Below are 19,805 nucleotides of genomic sequence, written 5' to 3' on the forward strand. Positions count from 1 at the left end.
AAAATAAACAGGACACAATCAAACTGACAAGTTTCTGCACAGCAAAGAAAACCATCAACAAAATAAAAAGACAATTCGTGAAATGGGAAAACATACTCACTGATACCTCTGATAGGGGGTTAATATCCAAAATTTATAAAGAACTTATAAAACTCAACACCAAAAAAAACAAACAATCCAATTAAAAATGGGCAAAGGACCCAATAGACACTTCTCCAAAGAGGACACGCAGGTGGCCAATAGACACATGAAAAGATGCTCAACATCACTCATCATCAGAGAGAGGCACATTGACACCACAATGAGATACCACTGCATACCCGTCGGAATGGCCGTCATCAATAAATCAACAAACGAGTGCTGGTGCGGATGCGGAAAAAGGGACCCTCGTGCACTGTCGGGGGGAGTGCAGACTGGTGCAGCCACCGTGGAAAGCAGTGTGGAGATCCCTCAAAAACTTAAAAATGGATCTGCATTTTGACCCAGCGATCCCACTTCTGGGACTATATCCAAAGGAACCCAACACACTAATTCAAAAGACCATGAGCACCCCTGTGTTCACTGCAGCGTTATTTACAATCACCAAGATACGGGAGCAGCCCAAGCGTCCATCAGCAGAGGAATGGCTAAAACAACTATGGGGCATTCACACAATGGAATACTACTCGGCCATTAAAAAGAACATTTCACCCTTTGCAACAGCATGGATGGGCCTGGGGAACATTATGCTGGGTGAAACAAGCCAGTCAGAGAAAGACAAAACATTTTCTCACTCCTATGTGGGAAATGATGAACGAACTGAACTGGGACTCGCAGACAGAGAGCAGATGGCAGCTAAGGGGGGGAAGGGGGGGCGGAGGGATGGAGCGAAAAGGAAAAAGAGCTCACAGACGCGGACGGCAGTGTGAGGTCGCGGGGGGGAGCAGAGCACAAGGGGAATACATGGCAATGAAAAATACAATAAAAAATAGAAACAAAAACCATGTGAACAAGAACAAAAGAAAGACAATCTGAATATACTGTGCTGGCCAGAAACTTCATTTGGTTTTTTCTGTAAGACGGCTCTGGTGGGTCTTGAACTTCATGTGAAGCAGTTCGGTCAGACTGTATTGTGGCAGCTGTCATATCAGCGTGCGTTTTTTAAAACAACTTAGGCCGAAATTGTTGGAGTTTTGTGCAGCCCTTTTAATATTGAAAATAGAAGAAAGCAGGCAGCATTTCTGGCATAGTATGCTTCATTATTTCAAGAAAGGTAAAAATGCAACTGGAACACAACTAAACATTTGCGCTGTGTGCGGAGAAGGGGTGGTGACTGAGCGAGCGTGTCAGCAGTGGTCTGCGAACTTTCCCGGAGATTCTCCACGGGTGGGTGGACCAGCTGGGGTCCACGGCAACCCCATCGAGACGTTCACTGAGAACAATCAACCTTCCACCACGCAGGAGAGAGCCCACACACTCAAAAGATCCAAATCAATAACGCTATTGGTGAAAGTGAAAAATGTGTCTTTTATTTTTACAGAAAAAAACTAAACGGACTTTTTGGCCAACCCAGTAATTTTTGGAAAATTACCTTGAAAAAAATGATTGGTACATATAACAAATTTTAATCCTTAACCAAAATACACATTGCCAACCGATTTATAAAAAAGTAAACAATTCAACAAAAAGAAGGAGGAGCTATGAGGCGGCGAACACACAGAAGTAGGAACAGCCCTGGCTGGCGTAGCTCAGTGGATTGAGCGCGGGCTGTGAACCAAAGTGTCACAGGTTCGATTCCCAGTCAGGGCACATGCCTGGGTTGCAGGCCACGGCCCCCAGCAACTGCACATTGATGTTTCTCTCTCTCTCTCTTTCTCCCTCCCTTCCCTCTCTAAAAATAAATAATATAAAATCTTAAAAAGAAAAAAAGAAGTAGGCACAGCAGTCCGAGAGCACGGAAAGAACCCCCCCCCCCCAGCGCGGGAGCTGCCAGAGACCAGCACCGTCAACGGGACCGCTCCCCACCGCGTGAGGAGGTGCGTGTCTCCACCGTCCTTCCAGAGAACACAGTGTGTGTCTCCGTTTCTGGCAGCAGGTGTGTGTGCTGCGTATTTTTTACAGGACCGGCAGATGAGACTACATAAGCAAGAGTTAATGCATCATTATTTATCATGCAAAGATCTTTCTAGAACTTTGCATGACACGTGACAAATTTAAATAAATCTTGACATAGTCCAGAGTTATAGAACTCTGAAAAAAGCAATGTACCTGGCAAAACCACATTTTTGTTTTAAAGAGTGTGAGATGAAAAGTGTGTCCGCATATACACACACACACGTGCACACGCATTTACTGTGCACACGCAGAGCCTGGTGCCCCCGGGCACGGAAGGGCCCGAGCCTCCCCGCGCTGGGTCCACGTCCCCGAGACAAAGCTCTGACGCCCCGGGCTTTCCGCTCGGCTCTGACCACGCAGGGCGCGGGCGCTCCGAGGCCCGGACCTGGAACGCGTATTTGTAGACCAGTGAGGCGAAATCCCAGCGCCAGGCGGCAATCCCGCGAGCGCGGTTAGTCCAGTTTGGATCCTGAGAAACAAACCGTCTGCACTGGCTTTGGAGCCCGGGCGGCCCGGGCCGACTTGCGGCATGCAGCGCAGCTCGCCGGGGCTCCCCTCTGAGAGCACCCACCCCCCGTGTGGGCCCCGTGAAGTCCAGTCCATGTTCCAAACACCCCCCCCCAATACACTGCCAGAAATCCTGTCAGACGAAAACACCCAGGGTCAATCAAAAGTGCGCACAAAACAAAACATATACAGGTATATCTACATTGTTACTTTCAAATGCAAACATGTGCCATGCTACATTTCGGTCTCTGAACACGCATGTGCTCCAGACCCCGCTCCCTGGGCGCCCGGCCCCCCCCAGAGACCCGCCTTACCTGTGGGCCTGGTTGTTCAGGTTCAGCGAGCCGGCCTGGTACATCTCCTCCAGCTGCTTGCGGTTCCCGAAGTAGAGCGCCAGGTCGGTGGCGATGATGGCTTTGCGGATGATCTCCAGCACCTGCTCGTACTCGCTGGAGCTCAGCGTGGAGAAGATGTTGTGCCCTTCCAGCTGTGGGGGGGGGACACACAGAGACACCGCCGATGACACGCGCGCCGGCTGGGACCCCGGGACCCTTTCCTGCCCCGGGAACCAGAGAGTGGGTCCGCTGGTGGCGTCCAGCCCACAAACGACAGGTCTGGGGGACCACAGAGCTGTAACCAACTGGGTTCACGTGTTGGCCTCCCTCTGAGCTACACCCCCGCGGGGCTGTCCCTGCAGTGAACTATTGAAACCACGGCAACATCGTTTGCTGCCACAAAATCCCAGTGATTTAACTGCGGACCCAGTTTGGGGACATTCCTAGTAAGAGTAATTAAAGGACTGTAACATGCAAAATATTTCAGTAAGAACTTTTCTTCTTAAATTAAAGGTGGCAGTAATTTTTATCTTACACGGAAAGGTACTGGGCTGAGAGAGTCGCCCGGCCCCCGGCCCCCTCGGCCCCCCCAGCGGAGAGCCGCACTGCCGCCTCCGTGTCCGCAGGGAACCACCCCGCGGCCTCGGAGCACTGTGGCCCCGGCACCCGAGACACTGCCCACGGGCCGGGGCGTCGACACCCACCAGTCAGTCACCCACCCAGCGCGGAGCCAGACCCGGCGGGGCACGTCCCCCAACCACCCCGAAGGGAATCTTGTAAAAGCCTTCACCGTAATTCCTCCCTCTGAGAATTTAAGGTTTTTATTTGCAATCGAGACAAAAACGGGCCTTTGCAAACAGAAAGACCGAGATGATTAAGACGCGTTAAATCCGTGCGCTCACCCATCATTTCTAATCACTTCACCATCAGCCGTCCTAGCCCTGCCTCGGCCGATTCTAACTGTTCTCACTTGTCGTGGGCCAGGACCGCGGGCCGACAAACACACGGACGCTTGACATTACGAGTGTCACTTCCTTGCACACTCGGACACTCGGTAGTACACAGCCCACTCCCTCCTGCTCCGGCGTGAAGCCGCCGGTGCGCCGTTCGTCGCCTGCGCCGGAACCCTGCGTCGCCCCCTCTGCGGGGTCACGGGTGTCTAGCCCTCCCGCGGCAGGGCAGCCAGCAGAGTCCGTCCGGGCGGGCTCTTCTCCCCTCTGTCTCCCCAGCACTCAGTCCGTGAGACACTTGCACACGCAAGGTCTCGCTCTCAGACCCCAAGACGGAGGTGCGTGTCCAACATCTATCGGAAGCGGAGTGTGTGCCCAAACGCCCACCAGCTGCCTCTCCGACTGAAGGGGATCCGCGGGGACTGCGCGTCCCGGTCACCAGGGCGGCCACCCCTCCCCTGCAGCGGCAGCGGGCCGGCTGCAGGGGGGCGCCCGGCCAGGCAGGGCCCGGCTCACTGTTCAGGATGCGCGTGCGAGACGCTGGGCAGAGCCGTGCACGTGGAGGCTGGCTCGTCAGGGCGGGCACGGGACGGAGTCGGGCACGGCAGCCCCTCCAGGGCCTCCCAGCCCGGGCCCCCCACCACTTCGCTGCAGAACGTCACAAAGAGGGACTCTCTCCCCTGCACGCTACACCCCCTGCTCTGCTCTGGTGTGGTCACAGCCGGGAAGGGGCAGCTGGCCGCTCAGAGCCCGTGACCGGGGCTTCCCCGCCGTGAACGTGGGTTCAGCTGCAGCGTGTGGGCCTGGCCCGACTGCACCCGTCTGCGACCCGCAGGGCGCCTGCGGGTGAACCACGCGCAGGTCACGCATTTCTGTGCTTGTCCGCTCCATCACGGATGCGCCACCCCTCACGGGGTGCACCCGACTCTGGCGTGCGCTGAGTGTCTCTCTCTCTCTGAAACAGGGACGCTCTGGACTGGGCTCCGTGAACCCACCTGGGGACCGCGTTTGAGTGGGCCATCGGGGTCACGTGCGGGCCCCCGATTCTAAAGCGTGCATGGTCCGGGACAGACGAAACCCCGTGTTAGAGGATCTAGGCGTCCCACCAGCTACTCCAGATTCACTGTTTCCTTCATTACTTCTCCATGTGGAAGGCGGAAAAGGTCAGGACTTGGATCACGAAAAGTTGTAACGGCAACGTTTGACTTCCACTTCCAGCCGTGACAACGACGGACAAGTCACCGAACCTCCGTGCTACCCAGGACTCTCATCCGTAAGCCGGGAAGAGTCCCTGCCTCGCAGGGCCCCACGCCGTGGAAACCACGAACACGTGTGACCGTGCCGAGTCGCCGGCTGGCAGGAAGCCCCGGTCAGTGATGTAACGCCGAGGATGCGACCTATCGGAGGGACGTCTGCAGTCGGGGTTACGGGACAGCGAGAAGGAGACGCCAGCAGGCAGACACGCCCGGAAGTGAACTTGGTGGCCCAAGGCTGTTTCCGTTCGGAACACATCTGTAGGCCGGGACAGACGGAAGCCAGCCTCTGTGTCTCACACACACACTCGGTTTTCCGTGAAGGCAGCAATTCGGTTGTAACCGCAGCAGACAACAGCAACTCCTCCCGGTGCAGTCAGACCGAAGGAACGTGTCAGCGGTGTCCGGGACACGTCACCGCTGGAAAGGGCAGGGAAGATGCCACGGGCCCCCAGCGTGTGGGGCGTAGAGGTGACCTTCTTCAGATCTGAGCATATCTCGAAAGCCCTGGATAACTCAAGGTAAGTGGAATATTGAGAAATTTTTCTTAATAAGGAGAATAGTCATTCCTAATTGGTCTGTTTCCTGAGATTTTGACTTTTCAGTACTTAACGTGGGATATTTACAGCCAGCAAGGGACAGAAAAAGAGTAGTTTCATTTTCCCAAACAATCATTAGCATCCCTGAAGGAAACAGGATAAAAAATGCACCTGATGTTCTGGCCCCAGCGGCTCCGGCAGAGTCACCGCTGACGAGGGGGACGTTCGGGCGAGAACACACAGCCCGTTTCCTTGGCTGTCACGGTCCCCACCAGTGGCGTCCCTTCCCAAGGGCAACCCACTCACACGCCCCCACGGAGCCCCCCTCGCCCGCCGCCCCACAGACTGATCTCCTCACTCCCCCGCGGTAGCGCCCACAGTGACACGCGCTCAGTCTCCTGCCCACTGTTCCACCACAGCTGAGTTCTCTGCCTCCCCACATCTGCTCTCACGGGACCCCCTGGGCCCACACGCCCAGACCCACGGGTCAGCAGCCGACGGCTACGGAGGCCAGTGCAGGGCAGGGACAGTCCTCCGGGCCCGCGACTCAGAGCTGAGGAAAGCTCACTGGTCCACAAACCACGCTACAACGGGGAGCTGCCGAGGCACACGCCCGAGCCAGGGGCTCGGGGCCACCCCAGGGCGCGCTGTGGCCCCAGCCGCGTCACAGAACAAGGTCCCGGGATGCGCTCCTGTGGGAGCTCAGCCGGGAGCCGAGGAGGGCAGGCGGGGGAGCCTGGCCCAGCAGGGGGTCGAGGCGGTGGCCAGGGGGACAGGCGGCCCGGAACTGGGGGCGCAGCAGGCACGGCAGGCCCGGATCAGACGGCTGCACGAGCAACACGTGCGTGTCTATTGGAAAAGAGAAGTGGTTCGGAGGCCCAGGAGCCCCTGGCGGCTGTCACTGGGAAAAAGGACGCGCTCGGACAAGCACTCGGGAGGCGGACCTGGGAGGCGCCAGCCTAGAGAAACGGCGGTCAGGGCGGGGAGGGGCGGTCAGACAGACACAGTGACAAAGGCCCAGTTCAGGGCGTCAAGCGGGAAAGCCCTGGAGGGACACGCCTGCGGGTGGGCCCGCTGCCCTCCCCCAAGGCCAGCGTGGCCGGCACACGGCCCTGCCGCCAGTGCCCACGGGACGCGGCCCCGACGCCCGTGAGGCCACGGGCAGCGCAGCGGAAGGCGAGAGCACGAGCTTCTCTGCCCAGTTGGTCCCGTCGGCTCCTTATTTCACTCGTGACTTTATCTGTCCCCCTGCCTGCTCCGCAGGGACGGCCCCCTGGTGCTGGCTGGAGCTGTGGGGGACGAGTCTTCCTGCCAGGTGACACAGGCTGGGACACCGGGGAGAGCCACGGCCTGGTGGCAGGGTGCGGGCCAGCAGGGCAGCGGCAGGACGGCAACAGGGCCGGGCAGGGCAACAGCGCTGTCCCCCCTCCCCCCCGTGACGGACGCTCCAGGACGGGGACCTGCGCTCGCTCTGCCACCGCTCGTGCCCGCCCATGGGGGGGGGGGCCCTGGGGGGCGCTCAGTAGACACACCTGCTACTGGACTGACTGTCAAGGGGCGGTCAGACGACTGAGGAGGAAACTGCTCCGAGACCGACTGTGAGCGTGAACGCAGAGTCGGCCGCAGGGTGGGAGCTGCCAGGGAGAGACGGAGCCGCAGCCCCGGGCTCCGCGGGCCCAGGTACGTCCCGCCCCATCACGGCCGGCACGGAGGGTTTGGTCCGTCTGCTACTCGGATTCAGCGTCTGACCAGGGGGCTCATCGCCGGGACCTAGGGCGACCCCCAGCCCCCTGCTCTGGCCCTCGACTGGGCCCTCGTCTTCTCCGAAAACGGGCGAACACGGCGCCCTGGGCGTGGCCTCTCCAGTGGCTGAAGTCCCATGTCCAGTGCTCGGGAACGACTACCCTCCCGCGACTTTTCAGACGCCGGCGGCTTGCCCCGACGCCCTTCTGCCACGAGCTCCTGCGCCCTGCTCCTCCTGGGAGCGCTGCATCCACCACGGACCCGGCCCACAGAACCCACGGAACCCACACCGCTGAGGGCTCACTGCCACGGCACGGGCCACGGCGGGCCCGGCGGGCACGTCTCCCCAGCGTGGGCTCTGCCACGCCGCAGCACACGCTTTCTCCTTCACCCTTCTTCCCGCACAAACAGCGCGGCACGAGCGTGAGGCCACAGGAGGCATACGCTGACATGAGTTTCCACGTCTGTCTGTTTACAAAAAGCACGTTTTACACACCTGTGTGCGTACACACAAATACATACACCCACACAACCCTTCCCGCCTGCTGAAATCTCTAGGTACGCATATCCGTCTGCGTCTGTCCGTCCATCTGTAGATGGTTGTTAAAAACAAAAAGAGGAAGAACTGGCGTCCGGGGCCGCTCTCGGGGACAGAACCGGCCTCGCGGGCGGCAGGCTCAGCAGGGTGCGACTCGAAGGCAAGCCGCCCGCATCTCCTGTGCCCGTCACCCGCTCCGGCGGGTCCTCAGGGCAGCACCTCGCGTCTGCCCCCCCTCGCCCAGCTCCTCGGCCGCACAGGCCCCCTGGGCGGGGCTGGGAGAGAGCGACAGGCGGGGGAGGAGAAGCTAATGGGGTGCAGAGGGAGCCCCGGGTGACATGAGGAAGCACGGCCCCTCAGAGACACCTGGTGGCCGGTCCCTGCCGAAGCCACCGCCCAGACGTTCCCGACCCTTCCCCCCACCCCGACACAGGACCTGAAGGCCCGCGAGGGTCCCTCTCCCTGCACCGAGGACGGACAGTGAGAGGAAGAGGAGGGGCCGCCATTCCCAAGTCAAACAGGAGCCTGGGTAACAGTCGTCTGCCTGCGAGAGGGCCCAGGTGGGAAGGCCTGGCTCAGGTGAGTGTGGGGGAGAGGCTGAAAGTGCAGGGGGGACACAGGTATTTCAGTGCAGTGACATGTGTCCTTGCCTAGATCCACCACCAAGAACACCCTAAATGCAATCAAGTGATGCAAACTTAAAGACACAGAAAAATTAAAAGGACCTCAGGAGATTGCCTAAGATTATCACTCAACGCGCCCTGGTTCAAGGCGACGGGAACCCACGTGAATGGAATTCAACGACGTGAACCTGTGCCGTGGGGCACCAGGTTCTCAAACATCAAACGTGGCCGCCAGACACACGCAAGGTCTCCATGCGGGCCCCGGCCCAGACCCACAGCGCCCGCGCGCCCGCAGCCGCAGCGCCGCAGTGGGCCAACCCAGCCGCCGCACCTGCAGGATGGACACCGTCTGGGAGAAGTGGTGCTGCTCCATGGTGGACGTGGAGTAGAGGGCGGCGAGCGGGTGGTCGAACTTCTGCAGGTAGCTGTTGCTGAAGCCCCTGTGGTCCAGGTCGTGGCACAGGCACGCGATCAGCAGCCCTTTGCGCTGGAAGACAAGGCGGCACGACGCAGGCCTTCAGGACCCAGAAGGGGGGAGGGAAGCGGGGTGGGGGGCCGCCGCCGCTCATCACACCGCACACTGACCTCCGCCCGTCCGGCGGCAACGTCCCCCTGGGCTCCGGCGTCCTAAGCAACCTAGCCTGGGTTGGGCTCCTGGCTGCTCTGCTTGCGAACCCGAGAGCCAAGGCATTCCCGCGTCTCCCCGCTCGACTAGGGAGTGAGTGCGGGCGGTGTCACAGGAAAGCAAACGCTCTAGTCCACAGGTGAAACAGAGCAGCCCGAGGAGAGGGCGGGGCCGGTCCTTCGTCAGAAACGTGCTCACGGCTCCGTGCTAGCGAAGCTAGCGTTTAATTAAACATTATGGCTACGACAAGGAAATCACACAGGGTGTGCCACACCCTGGGCTGCAGGGCGTCCCCGAGGGCCACAGGCGCTCAGGGACGCGAAGGCCAGACAGGGAAGCAGGGGGCTCTGGGAGAGGAGGGCCGGGGGCAGGGGGAGTGGCCGGAGTGCATGGCGGCAGGTGAGCCGTCCCCAGGAGTGCGGAGGGCCAGGAAGGTGGCCCGGGCACAGCGGGGAGAGGACAGAGGAGGACAGAGGGGGAGGCTGAAGACCACTCAGGCCTTGTGTTCTGCCTGAGCCAGGGACAGGGACAGCAGTCTCTGCATCAGGAGAGGACAGCGCCCCCCTCCATGGACGGATGTCCTCTGAAGCAGGACGCCAGTTTCATAGGACGGGGGGAGGGGACTCGGTGACGCTTTCCTGGCTTCGCTTGGGCCAGCGCTCGGCAGCCAGGCCGGGCGGGGCTGAGGGGCCCTGGCCCCCGGCACACAGTGGGGCACAAGCACACGAGGCCGCCCCGGAACCTCCCCAGCCTGAGCCCAGAGTTCCCAGCGTGGAACTGTCTCCGGGGGTGAGACACCGCGGGGCCGCTGCCCACCCCGCAGAGGAGCGCGGGCCCTGCAGGGGCCCAAACTGTCACTAGCGCTCTGGCTCTGGGGCAGCCAAGCAGCAGGCCGTGTCTCCTCATCCAGGGCACGGGGCCTGCGGGAGAAGCGCACTTTGGCCCATCCCTTCAGAAGGCTTAACGAGGAGGAAATCGCTCTTTCCTCGGGGGTCATTTCAGTGAAGGTGGAATCTGTGCATCTACACTTCCTACACAAACTAACGCGATAGATCTTAGGGGGAGCACTCTACGCCACGTGCTTCTACCGATCCACTGAGCCCCGTCTGTCCTGGAACACGGCGCACGTCCGTGCCACACACGTGTTCCGGACGCGGGTGCAGAGCCTGCCGGGCCGCCGGGCTCGGGGCGCGCGCACCTCCAGGTCGGTGAAGAGCCCGCCGTTGTTCTGGAGGATGGCGTACATGCAGTGCGCCACGGTCACCGCGTGCTTCCAGTTGTGGTACGGGACGCGCCGGTAGTTCTTCTTCACGGACATGATGAAGCGACACAGCTTTTCCAGCTCGAAGCTGCGGGGAAAAGACACGGGGGAGGTGCCGGCCGGGAGTCAGCGCGCTGCAGCCAGCCGGGTGCCCGCGCCCAGACCCCACCCTGCGGACCGCGAGGGTCTCCAGGGACCCCGGTGTCCCGGAGCCTCCCTCACCGCCTCCCGGCCAGTTCGCACAGGAGGCCCTGCGTGGCTCTGCTCCGGCCCGCGCACCACGGAGCGCCCCAAACGCAGGCCACCATCCTGCTCAGAGCGCTTCCAGCCAATGTTTTCCAAAGAGCACAATCAGACGCGCAAACCCCAGATGTTCACGGGCGCGCCCCGAGAATTGTCCTTCCGAAAGGAATCCAGACTGCCCAGGTCCACAAACTGTCAGCAGCAAATGACTGTACTCTGACACGGTCCATCACAGAGGTGACATTCGTGCTATCCAGTGTGGTGACTGTGTTTTGTTTTACATTATCGTGTACTTATGCCCACTTAAGGGTCAGCAACTTTCTCAATGGATTTTATAGCAGCTTAAAAGCACATCAGTACTAAACAGGGCTCTCTGAAACACCGAAGAAACGACAACGCAAAACACTTCCAAACACAGGTGACCTGTCTTTCCCCCACTGCAAATGTTCAAATGCCCTTCAACCCCAAGGCGTGTCATTCTAAGCGTCCCAAACGGCCGGCCCTTCAAGGGCCACCGGAGGCCTCCCTGAAGCCAGCTCCTCAGCACACGGCCTTTAAACAGGCACTGAGGAAAGTCGCTGGCAGACGTGGGAGAGAGCCCAGACACTGGCAGGAAATACAACGTCCCTCTAGAGCCACGGACAGCCCCCATCAGCCACCTGAGGACGCAAGCAGCAAAGGAAGAAGAAAACCGCTCCCCAGGCAGGGCCGGCCGGGCGGGCAGGCGGGACAGCCACTGGAGGCAGCGCCAGCCCTCGGACCAGGGGACTCGCTTCCCTCCCACCGAGTCCGACTAGCACGCGACGTCAGCTGATGCAAGCTGTGCGTCTCTGTGCCCAAACACACGCCCACACAGCGGGCAGTGATGTCTGAGTGACGCCCCCGCTCTTGCAGAGAATCGGCCTCTGTGTGCCCAGCCTTGATTGTAAGGGTCGCCTGGCTGGCTAGTGGCCGGCAGCCAAGGGGCAGCCGGGCTCTCGGGGTGATAAGGAAAAGGCCGTGGCTCGGTCCGACAAGCGTGTGAGCCTTTGTAACCTCAAACATTTAGAAAAAGCCATTTACACAGGGCACGTGTTAGCGGTCAATCACGAAAGCAGCAAGGCGCAGAGGGAGGGGAGGAAGAGGTCGTGCAGTTCCCCCGTTTAAAAAGGGAGTTTCAGCCCTGGCTGGCATAGCTCAGTGGACTGAGCACAGGCTGCAGACCAAAGCATCGCAGGTTCGATTCCCAGTCAGGGCACATGCCTGGGTTGCAGGCCACGGCCCCCAGCAACCACACACTGATGTTTCTCTCTCTCTCTCTCTCTCTCTCTGTCTCTCTCTCTCTCTCTCTCTTTCCCCGTCCCTTCCCTCTCTAGAAATAAATAAATAAATCTTTTTTTTTTTAAAGGAATTTCCAGGCTGTCCCTACCAGGATGTCCCACAGGAGCGGTGGATCATGTAGACAAAGATGCCGGGCCACATGTTTTCAAAGGGACCGATGTCGAAGTGGAACCTGGAAGGAGACGAAAAGGCTCAGCTCGTGCCCGAACCCAGCCGGCAGGAACCCAGTGATGAGGAAGGAGCGCCACGCAGCCCTGCCCACCGGAGAGAGGGGCGGAGGAGGCTCGGGGGCCCAGCCGCCTCCACCTCGGTCACGTCGCTCCTGCGTGTGGAGGAAACCCCACACGTTCCCCTGGGCACCTAGCTCAGTGCTGGCTCAACTGCCATCACTTAATTTTCTATGGAACAACCTGTGAACAAAGGACGCAGTGGTTACTGCCAGAGCGACGAGAAAGTGTGAAATACAAAAACACTGTAAGGAATAATACACATACATCACACAGCTTTTAGATACGGTGAGGAAACCTTATCAGCCTTTATTTTAGAGGTGAGAATTATTCTACTTCCTACTGAAATCCAGAGAAAACCTTCACAAACATAGACATTCAAAATTATTACCTATTTTCCATGTGCTAATTGAGTCAGCAAAGAAGGAGCTCACTGGCTGGGGTGTAAAGACACAACGAATGGGGCTCACTGATTGGTTGTGGAGGGAAGACACAAAGAGTGGGGCTCACTGATTGGCTGCAGTGTGAAGACAAAGAATGGAGCTCATTGACTGGCTGCAGTGTGAAGACAGACAAAGAATGGAGCTCACTGATTGGCTGCAGTGTGAAGACACAAAGAGCGGAGCTCATTGATTGGCTGTGGTGTGAAGACAGACAAAGAATGGAGCTCACTGATTGGTTGTGGTGAGAAGACAAAGAACGGAGCTCACTGATTGGCTGTAGTGTGAAGACAGACAAAGAATGGAGCTCATTGATTGGCTGTAGTGTGAAGACAGACAAAGAACGGTGCTCACTGATTGGCTGCGGCGTGAGGCCTCTGGGATGGTCTACCCTCAGTGTTTCCACGTCCTGACCGTAAGGCTTTCCCCTCCCGGGCCCCCGGGGCAGTGAGTGAGACCGTCTCAGTCTGACAGCCTCCCTGTGGGGTTGGACCACACTGTCTTCCCAACTCTAAGGCCATTGTCAGCCCTGGGTCACCTCTGAGAGTCTTCTGTGCAGTCGAACAGTGTTGGCCTTCACTTATGATGGGTGTGCGGGTTATCACACAGGTTCCACCCCCGGCAATCACACGTATTATTCAGCGTGGTCAGAAAACAAAGCATGAAAGCTGGATTCACACGAACGTCTCAAATTTAATTTGCAAATTTAAATCTATGCAGACATGTAAACTTTTAGATATCTGATACTGCCATTCAAATATCAGATATTACATAGGGTCAAGTATATAAAAGACTAATGAAAAAAGCAACCACTTAGGCTAGTTCATTTAAAACTTGTGCTCAGCCCTGGCTGGCGTAGCTCAGTGGATTGAGCGTGGGCTGCGAACCAAAGGGTCGCAGGTTCGATTCCGTCAGGGCACATGCCTGGGTTGCAGGCCATGACCCCCAGCAACCGCACATTGATGTTTCTCTCTCTCTCTCTCCCCCCCCCTTACCTCTCTGAAAAATAAATAAATAAAATCTTTTAAAAAAATTGTGCTCAGATTATTTTTCAAGATGACGACATCTGAACAAGCTGTAGCCTAAGATCTGGAATGCCGCCCTGGGAGGAGGAACCAGCGCAGTGAATGCGCACAGGCAGCCTGGGGCTCAGGGGTCCCAGCTCCACGCCGCGCCCCCCCCGATAGGGCGGCTCGGGCCCAGCGCCCCCCACCCGCCCCTGGCTGGGAGCTGCGCCCGCCCAGTGCACTCACAGCTCGATCTCCTTGCAGAGCCGCCCGGGCAGCGAGAAGCGCATGAGGCCCTGCCACTCCTCCGCGGTGCAGATGCTGTGGTAGGACAGCTTCTCCATGGTGACCCGGTAGATGCACTCCGAGTGCCGGATCCGGTGGTACATCTGGGCGGTAGACCCCGGGAAGAAAACGCGTGTCACCGAGGTGCGGCCTCCGGTGCGAGCGCGGCAGGACCACCGCCATCAAACCACGGCCCCCGCCCACTCGCCGCCTCCCCTGCCCGTTTCTGCCCACTTCCGCGCGGGCTGCAGGCGGGACTCAAACCGCTGACCCCGGGGACCCTGCACCCGGCCCCACGCGGGGCTGCCCAGCCGAGGGGACTGGGGACGCGCGGGTCTGCGGTTTCCCAGCCGCCCGGCCGGCCGGGCCTTCTGTTAGGACAGCCTGGACAGGTGCACACGGAGACCAGGTGCGTCGAGAGGCAAGCCGTTTTTCTCTCCTTTAAGTTTTTTAAAAACTTATTAATGTTAGCCTTCTTTTAAAACACTTAATGTGACCTGGCTGGCATAGCTCAGTGGATTGAGCACAGGCTGCGAACCAAAGTATCGCAGGTTCGATTCCCAGTCAGGGCACAGGCCTGGGTTGCGGGCCAGGTCCTCAGTGGGGGCCACGTGAGAGGTAACCACACACTGATGTTTCTCTCTCTTTCTCCCTCTTTTACTCTCTCTAAAAAAATAAATAAATAAAATATTTTTTTAAATACTTAATTTAATTCTTAGGGATCTCAAAGTCCTCTAGTCCAGGGAGCTTCTCAAATGTATGTTCGTGAAATCCTTTGCTGCCAAAGAATTTTGGGGATGCGTGCCCAATAACTGTCCATTCCTTTAGCAACTGTGGGCACACGCACTGTGCTAATATGCCATTTATAGTACAAAACACGCACTAAAATAGAAGTTCATAAAAGTATGTATTTTTTATGTTTTACTTGCTGAATGAGACCTTCTGCTATTACTGAACAATGACATATTTTAAGTGAAAACACTGTAATGAAACATACATTATCAGTTATCAAGCTGTTTCTTTACTACTCTGTAAACTAGCGATATTCACGTCTGCTTCGGTTTAATCCGTTTCAGCGCTCGGACCTCCAGCGGTAGTGTTTGGGAAGACCGCGCCAGGAACCAGGCGGAGTCAGAGGTGGTCCCGGCTGCTCACAAACATCCACTTTGAGCTTTGTTCCCTGACAGGTGACATTTTGGTTGAAATTGAGGTACATTTCCATTTCCACTACTGTCTACCAGTTAACCCTGAAAACCACTCAGCCGCATCTCTTTCAACAGGGGTGGGCCACGGCAGGCTCACGGCGGGGAGCATGCCGAAGAGAGAGCTTGCTCTCGCACTACCACTCACGAAGCATCGTGGTATTTCTCCGCACGGACGATGGCGAGCCCACCTCTGCCAACCTCTGTGCGGTCAGACAGGTGCGACACCAAGAAACGGCGTGCACGCGTCTGTCCCCAGAGGGCCGTCTTCAGGACGTGAGCGTGTTTGGAGGAGCAACTGTTTCGTTTTCGACGTTAACGCCACCCGCTGTGTGGACTGGGGCAGACCGCACTCTCCACGTCCATCTCCTCAAGGGACACAACGAGAACCTCACTCGGGGCCACCGTGAGACTGAGGTCGGAGCGGCCAAGCGCGCAGGGCTCAGAGTGGCCGCCGTGTGCCCACTGCCTGGAGCAGAAAAGACACTCCATCCTTGGTTGCCGGGGTCAGGAATGGTTCAAGGTAGAACCATGTATTAAATGTGTCCTAGTCGACCGCTTTCATCCTCATGATGATTCCGTCCATGTGCCTTTAACGTTAAATGTCTTCTGATCCAGAATCACCTGTTCTTAAGGAGTCCTCTTTCTGGGCAAAAAATGTAGCAGATACTACCATCCTTCCTGCTGGCTTTCCGAATCACCTAACTGTTCCTTTCAGATCATAGTATGTGTGAGAAAATTAACTGATGGTTTTAAAACACTTTCCGCCTTTTGAAATGGTTATCTTTCCATCGACACACCATCCATCACCTGTTAGAAATGATGTGGGAAGTGTCGCAGGTTCGATTCCCAGTCAGGGCACATGCCTGGGTTGCAGGCCATGACCCCCAGCAACCGCACATTGATGTTTCTCTCTCTCCTTCTCCCTCCATTCCCTCTCTAAAAATAGATAAATAAAATCTTAAAAAAAAATGAAGTGGGGAGGTGGATCACAAACCTCGCCCCCCCTTTAACCCCACAGAAGGGGTAGAACCGCAGAGAGCCACGGACGAAGGAAGACAGAACACAGACATAGCGAGTGTGTCCAGGGTGAGTGTGCCCGGCCTCTCCGACGGGCCTCTCAACCGAACGAGACCACTGAGCCGGACGACGGCGACCACGCTGGGGACGAGGAGCAAGCCACACGCAGGGCACATGCCCCCACCGAGGACACGGCCACCTGCTGCTCAGGGGCAGCAGCACCTGCACTCCCAGGGCCTGCGGGAGCTCCCCCGTGTTTACGGTCTACGTAGCGGCCTGTTCCTGGGTTCAGCCACAGCCCCCTCCTCGGGCAACAGCAGGTTCCGGTCATCCGTGCTCTCACGATTCTTGATGGTTCTCTGTGACGCTGCCTGGCGCGGTGGTTTCCTTCACACACGCCGACAAAGCCCATACGGCACCCTAGTGTCCCCAGGTGCACTAACTACACTGCCACGACCCCGATTTTAACTCTCACTGTCAATGTCCGCTTTGGAGTATTATCTCACGGTAATCGTGAAAATACTCAAAGCAGAAATGCATTATATTAGAATGCACTTTTGTAGGGTAATGGGAACACAGTCCAGAGAGGGAAACGATGCCAGCTTGTACAATCGTAACAGCCTGTCATTGTTTTTTTTTTTAAATGGACTGTACAGGGGTCAAGCTGCTACAATACTCACATTCCACTAAATTCACTTAAAAGATGATGAAAATCAATATTCGGAATATGCCGGAAATTGCTGTCTCTGCAACTTTCAAGCTACACAGGCGTGCACTGTCACTATCTTTATCGATGAGGGAGACACGGGAAATGTCTGAAGCAAACAGGTATCTGAAACCTGCATCAGCTCATTTCCAGGGAGCCACGCACGGTGCCTGTCCCCAGGAGAGGCCCCTGGTGCCAGCACAGGCGACAGAACGCGTGCTCACGAGCCTGCGCCCACTGAGCGGCCAACAGGGGTCTCCGGGCGCTGACGCACGCTTTTCGCCGTTTCTGTGCCCAGTCTTCCTCAGGCTGTTTGCGTCAGTTACCGTGTTCATCCCGCAAAACTTCTATTTCCCACGAAGGCACTCTCTCTAATTGCTAAGGTCATAACTCCCATTTATTCTGATTGAGCTTTATAAAAAAGGTTAATAAAAGTCTCCCCAACTTCAGAATTCCAGCAACATCACTGAAGGATCTCTGGCGTTTATAGCGTACTGACTGCTCACGTCGTTTAAAAATACTAAAATGTACAAGATGATCAAGCCAACTCCTTCACAGTGAGAGTTCGTAAAACAAACAGCAGCTGTTCTGTCATTCAGGAAACAGCCAAGACCGCTGTGGGGACTCCTGGGTGACGCCCAGGAGCACCCGACAGAGGCGCCGGGCAGGGGCAGCCCTGTTCCTTGGAGAACCCCCTTGGCCAGAGTGCGGCGCGAGCCCTAGCCCTGGCGCAAGAGCCGTCCCACGGCGCGCACCGCAGGCAGGGAGGGAGGCGCCAGAAAGCATTCCCTAGTAGATCCTGCGAAACACCGACCTGGTGCTAGAACACCTTACCTTTATTCAACCTCATTTTCAAAAATAAATTCACACCTCGAAATAAGTGCAAAATACTCGATTTTTTTTTCTTCCAAGGCATTTTAAGGCTTTCCCTAAAATATGAGCCACCAGGAATCAATGCTTTCAGGTTATAAAGGAAACTTATGTGGGAAAGAAACGCTGAACTTCTCGAGTGCAAAGGTTTGAAGATTAACCCTGAGTAGCAAGACAGGCATGCACAACCCCGCCCTTACGTTGGCACAGTGTAAGGCTAAAGCACAGAAGACGGCAAACATCTTGAAGTTGTTCTCGTCCGTTTTGGAGAAGGCACTGCCGCTGATCTTGTTCACCATCTGCACCACGCCGATCACGCTGCCGCGGCTCACGATGGGCATGCACAGGATGTTGCGGGTGGTGTAGCCCGTGTACAGGTCCACCTCTCTGGGGGCGCGTGGAGCCCACGGCGGCACAAAGGAAACAAACAGAAGAGACAGATGATAAACCACGAGTTCCACCCTGAGTCTCAAGTCGGTTTTGCAGTTCACACGCTTCTGTTACCACTAACTGTGATGGACTAACTGTTGCCTTCTGAATTCAAGGGCCAGGTGGCACCTGAAAGTGACGTATTAAAATGAAACCTTTTCAAAAAACGTTTCTGACCAACTTGTCCTTTTGTTTTTCCAAGAGTTTCCAGAACAGGACCCGGAAGGCCTCAGCTCGCTGGTCGGCGTGAGTGCCCAGCATCACGAAGAGAACGCACGCCGCCGATCCAGAGGAAAACGCGGGCGGTTTGGTGCGCGAGTGTGACCCTTCGACCCCGCTCACGGCTCTGAGGGGCGGAGCCTGCTCGGCAGGCATGAACGGGGCGCAGGCCGGGCCAGCACAGTCCCCCCCCGCCCTGAGGCAGAGCTTTCCCGGGGCACGGCCACGCCTCACCGGACGGCCAGCAGCCCCCACCAGCGCCGCCGTGGCCTCACGGCAGCAGCACTGCTGTCTGATCCCTAACGGGAACGGCAGGCTTTGACTCAGAGGAGGTGCTGGTGGGAAAGAAGACCCTCTGCCCACAGGCGGCAGGGTGACCACAGGCCGCGGGTCAGGCAGGCCCACTGGGCTGCACAGCGCCCCCCAGAGGCAGGTGCCTCTGAGGCCTGTCCAGGCGATGCACGCGGAGTGGCCCAGCCCCGTGACCGCTGAGCGCCACTCCAGGGTGTGGCGGCATCACACTTTATGTGTCCATTCACCAGGTGATGGACGTTACGACTCAGAGCCGTACCTGTGACTTACAGACACCTCTGCCTGTTGCGTGTGCACAGTCTGGTCATTGTTATTGGCGAGATACCACATGCTGCTGTGTGTGATGCACACCCACGATTAGGGGCGCATCATACACACGATATCATGCCCACGGTATGTAATCATTATACTCCTGTATAGAGTGCGTCCTTATTTGCCCCTTGAAAATTTGGGCAAAAAGTACACGTTATCCACAGCAAAATATGGGACCCAGCAGTGGAGCTGAGTATAGTAAGGCACGCTTAACTGTACAGGGAAGCACGAAACCGCTTTCCAAAGGGGCTGCGCCATCACCCACTCTTGTCTGCCAAGCCCGGGCCACCCTGCCCCCGGCTTCCTGGCCGGCCTGTGCTCACGGCGACCCCCAAGAACTGCAGACACTCAGGCTGGTGTGCGGCGGGGCCCCTGTCGGTGACACTCACACTCCCTCACGCTGAGCGTGCTGCCCTGGGTCCGATGGCCACCCGTGTCCCTGCTCCTGTGAAGCATCTGTTAAAATCCTGTGACCCACTTACCCCAAATCGGGTTGACTTATTGTTAGGTGGGAAATGTTGTTTGTATCTTCTGGGTGCAAGTATTTTGTCAGACTCATGCTTCGTAAGTATTGTCTCACAATCTGTTCCTGGCCTTTTCGTGTTCTCAAGAGTGGAACGACACATTTTTCCATATAGGTTTTGTAAAAGGAGATAAAAGTATTTCCAATGTTTAAGCACTAAAATAACAAGCTTAGGTATTTTTTTTTAAATTGAGATCTTCAGCATAGTCTTTGGTGATAAGA

General features: G+C 57.1%; 1 protein-coding gene across 2 annotated transcripts in view; it reads right to left on the bottom strand.

Moving 5' to 3' along the window:
* Positions 1-19,805, bottom strand: part of PDE10A (phosphodiesterase 10A) — a 327,948-nt gene that overhangs the window by 11,495 nt on the left and 296,648 nt on the right. For both annotated transcript variants that reach the window (XM_045844196.1, XM_045844195.1), the window contains 6 exons: positions 17,989-18,175; positions 13,952-14,094; positions 12,120-12,203; positions 10,406-10,556; positions 8,914-9,069; positions 2,916-3,088 (listed from right to left, as the gene is read on the bottom strand). In XM_045844196.1, the coding sequence (XP_045700152.1) occupies positions 2,916-3,088; positions 8,914-9,069; positions 10,406-10,556; positions 12,120-12,203; positions 13,952-14,094; positions 17,989-18,175 (894 nt within the window). The remainder of the gene's footprint in view (positions 1-2,915; positions 3,089-8,913; positions 9,070-10,405; positions 10,557-12,119; positions 12,204-13,951; positions 14,095-17,988; positions 18,176-19,805) is intronic.

The sequence above is a fragment of the Phyllostomus hastatus genome, unplaced genomic scaffold (genome assembly GCF_019186645.2).
Source record: "Phyllostomus hastatus isolate PE091 unplaced genomic scaffold, TTU_PhHast_1.1 phas_contig_40, whole genome shotgun sequence".
NCBI lineage: Eukaryota > Metazoa > Chordata > Mammalia > Chiroptera > Phyllostomidae > Phyllostomus > Phyllostomus hastatus.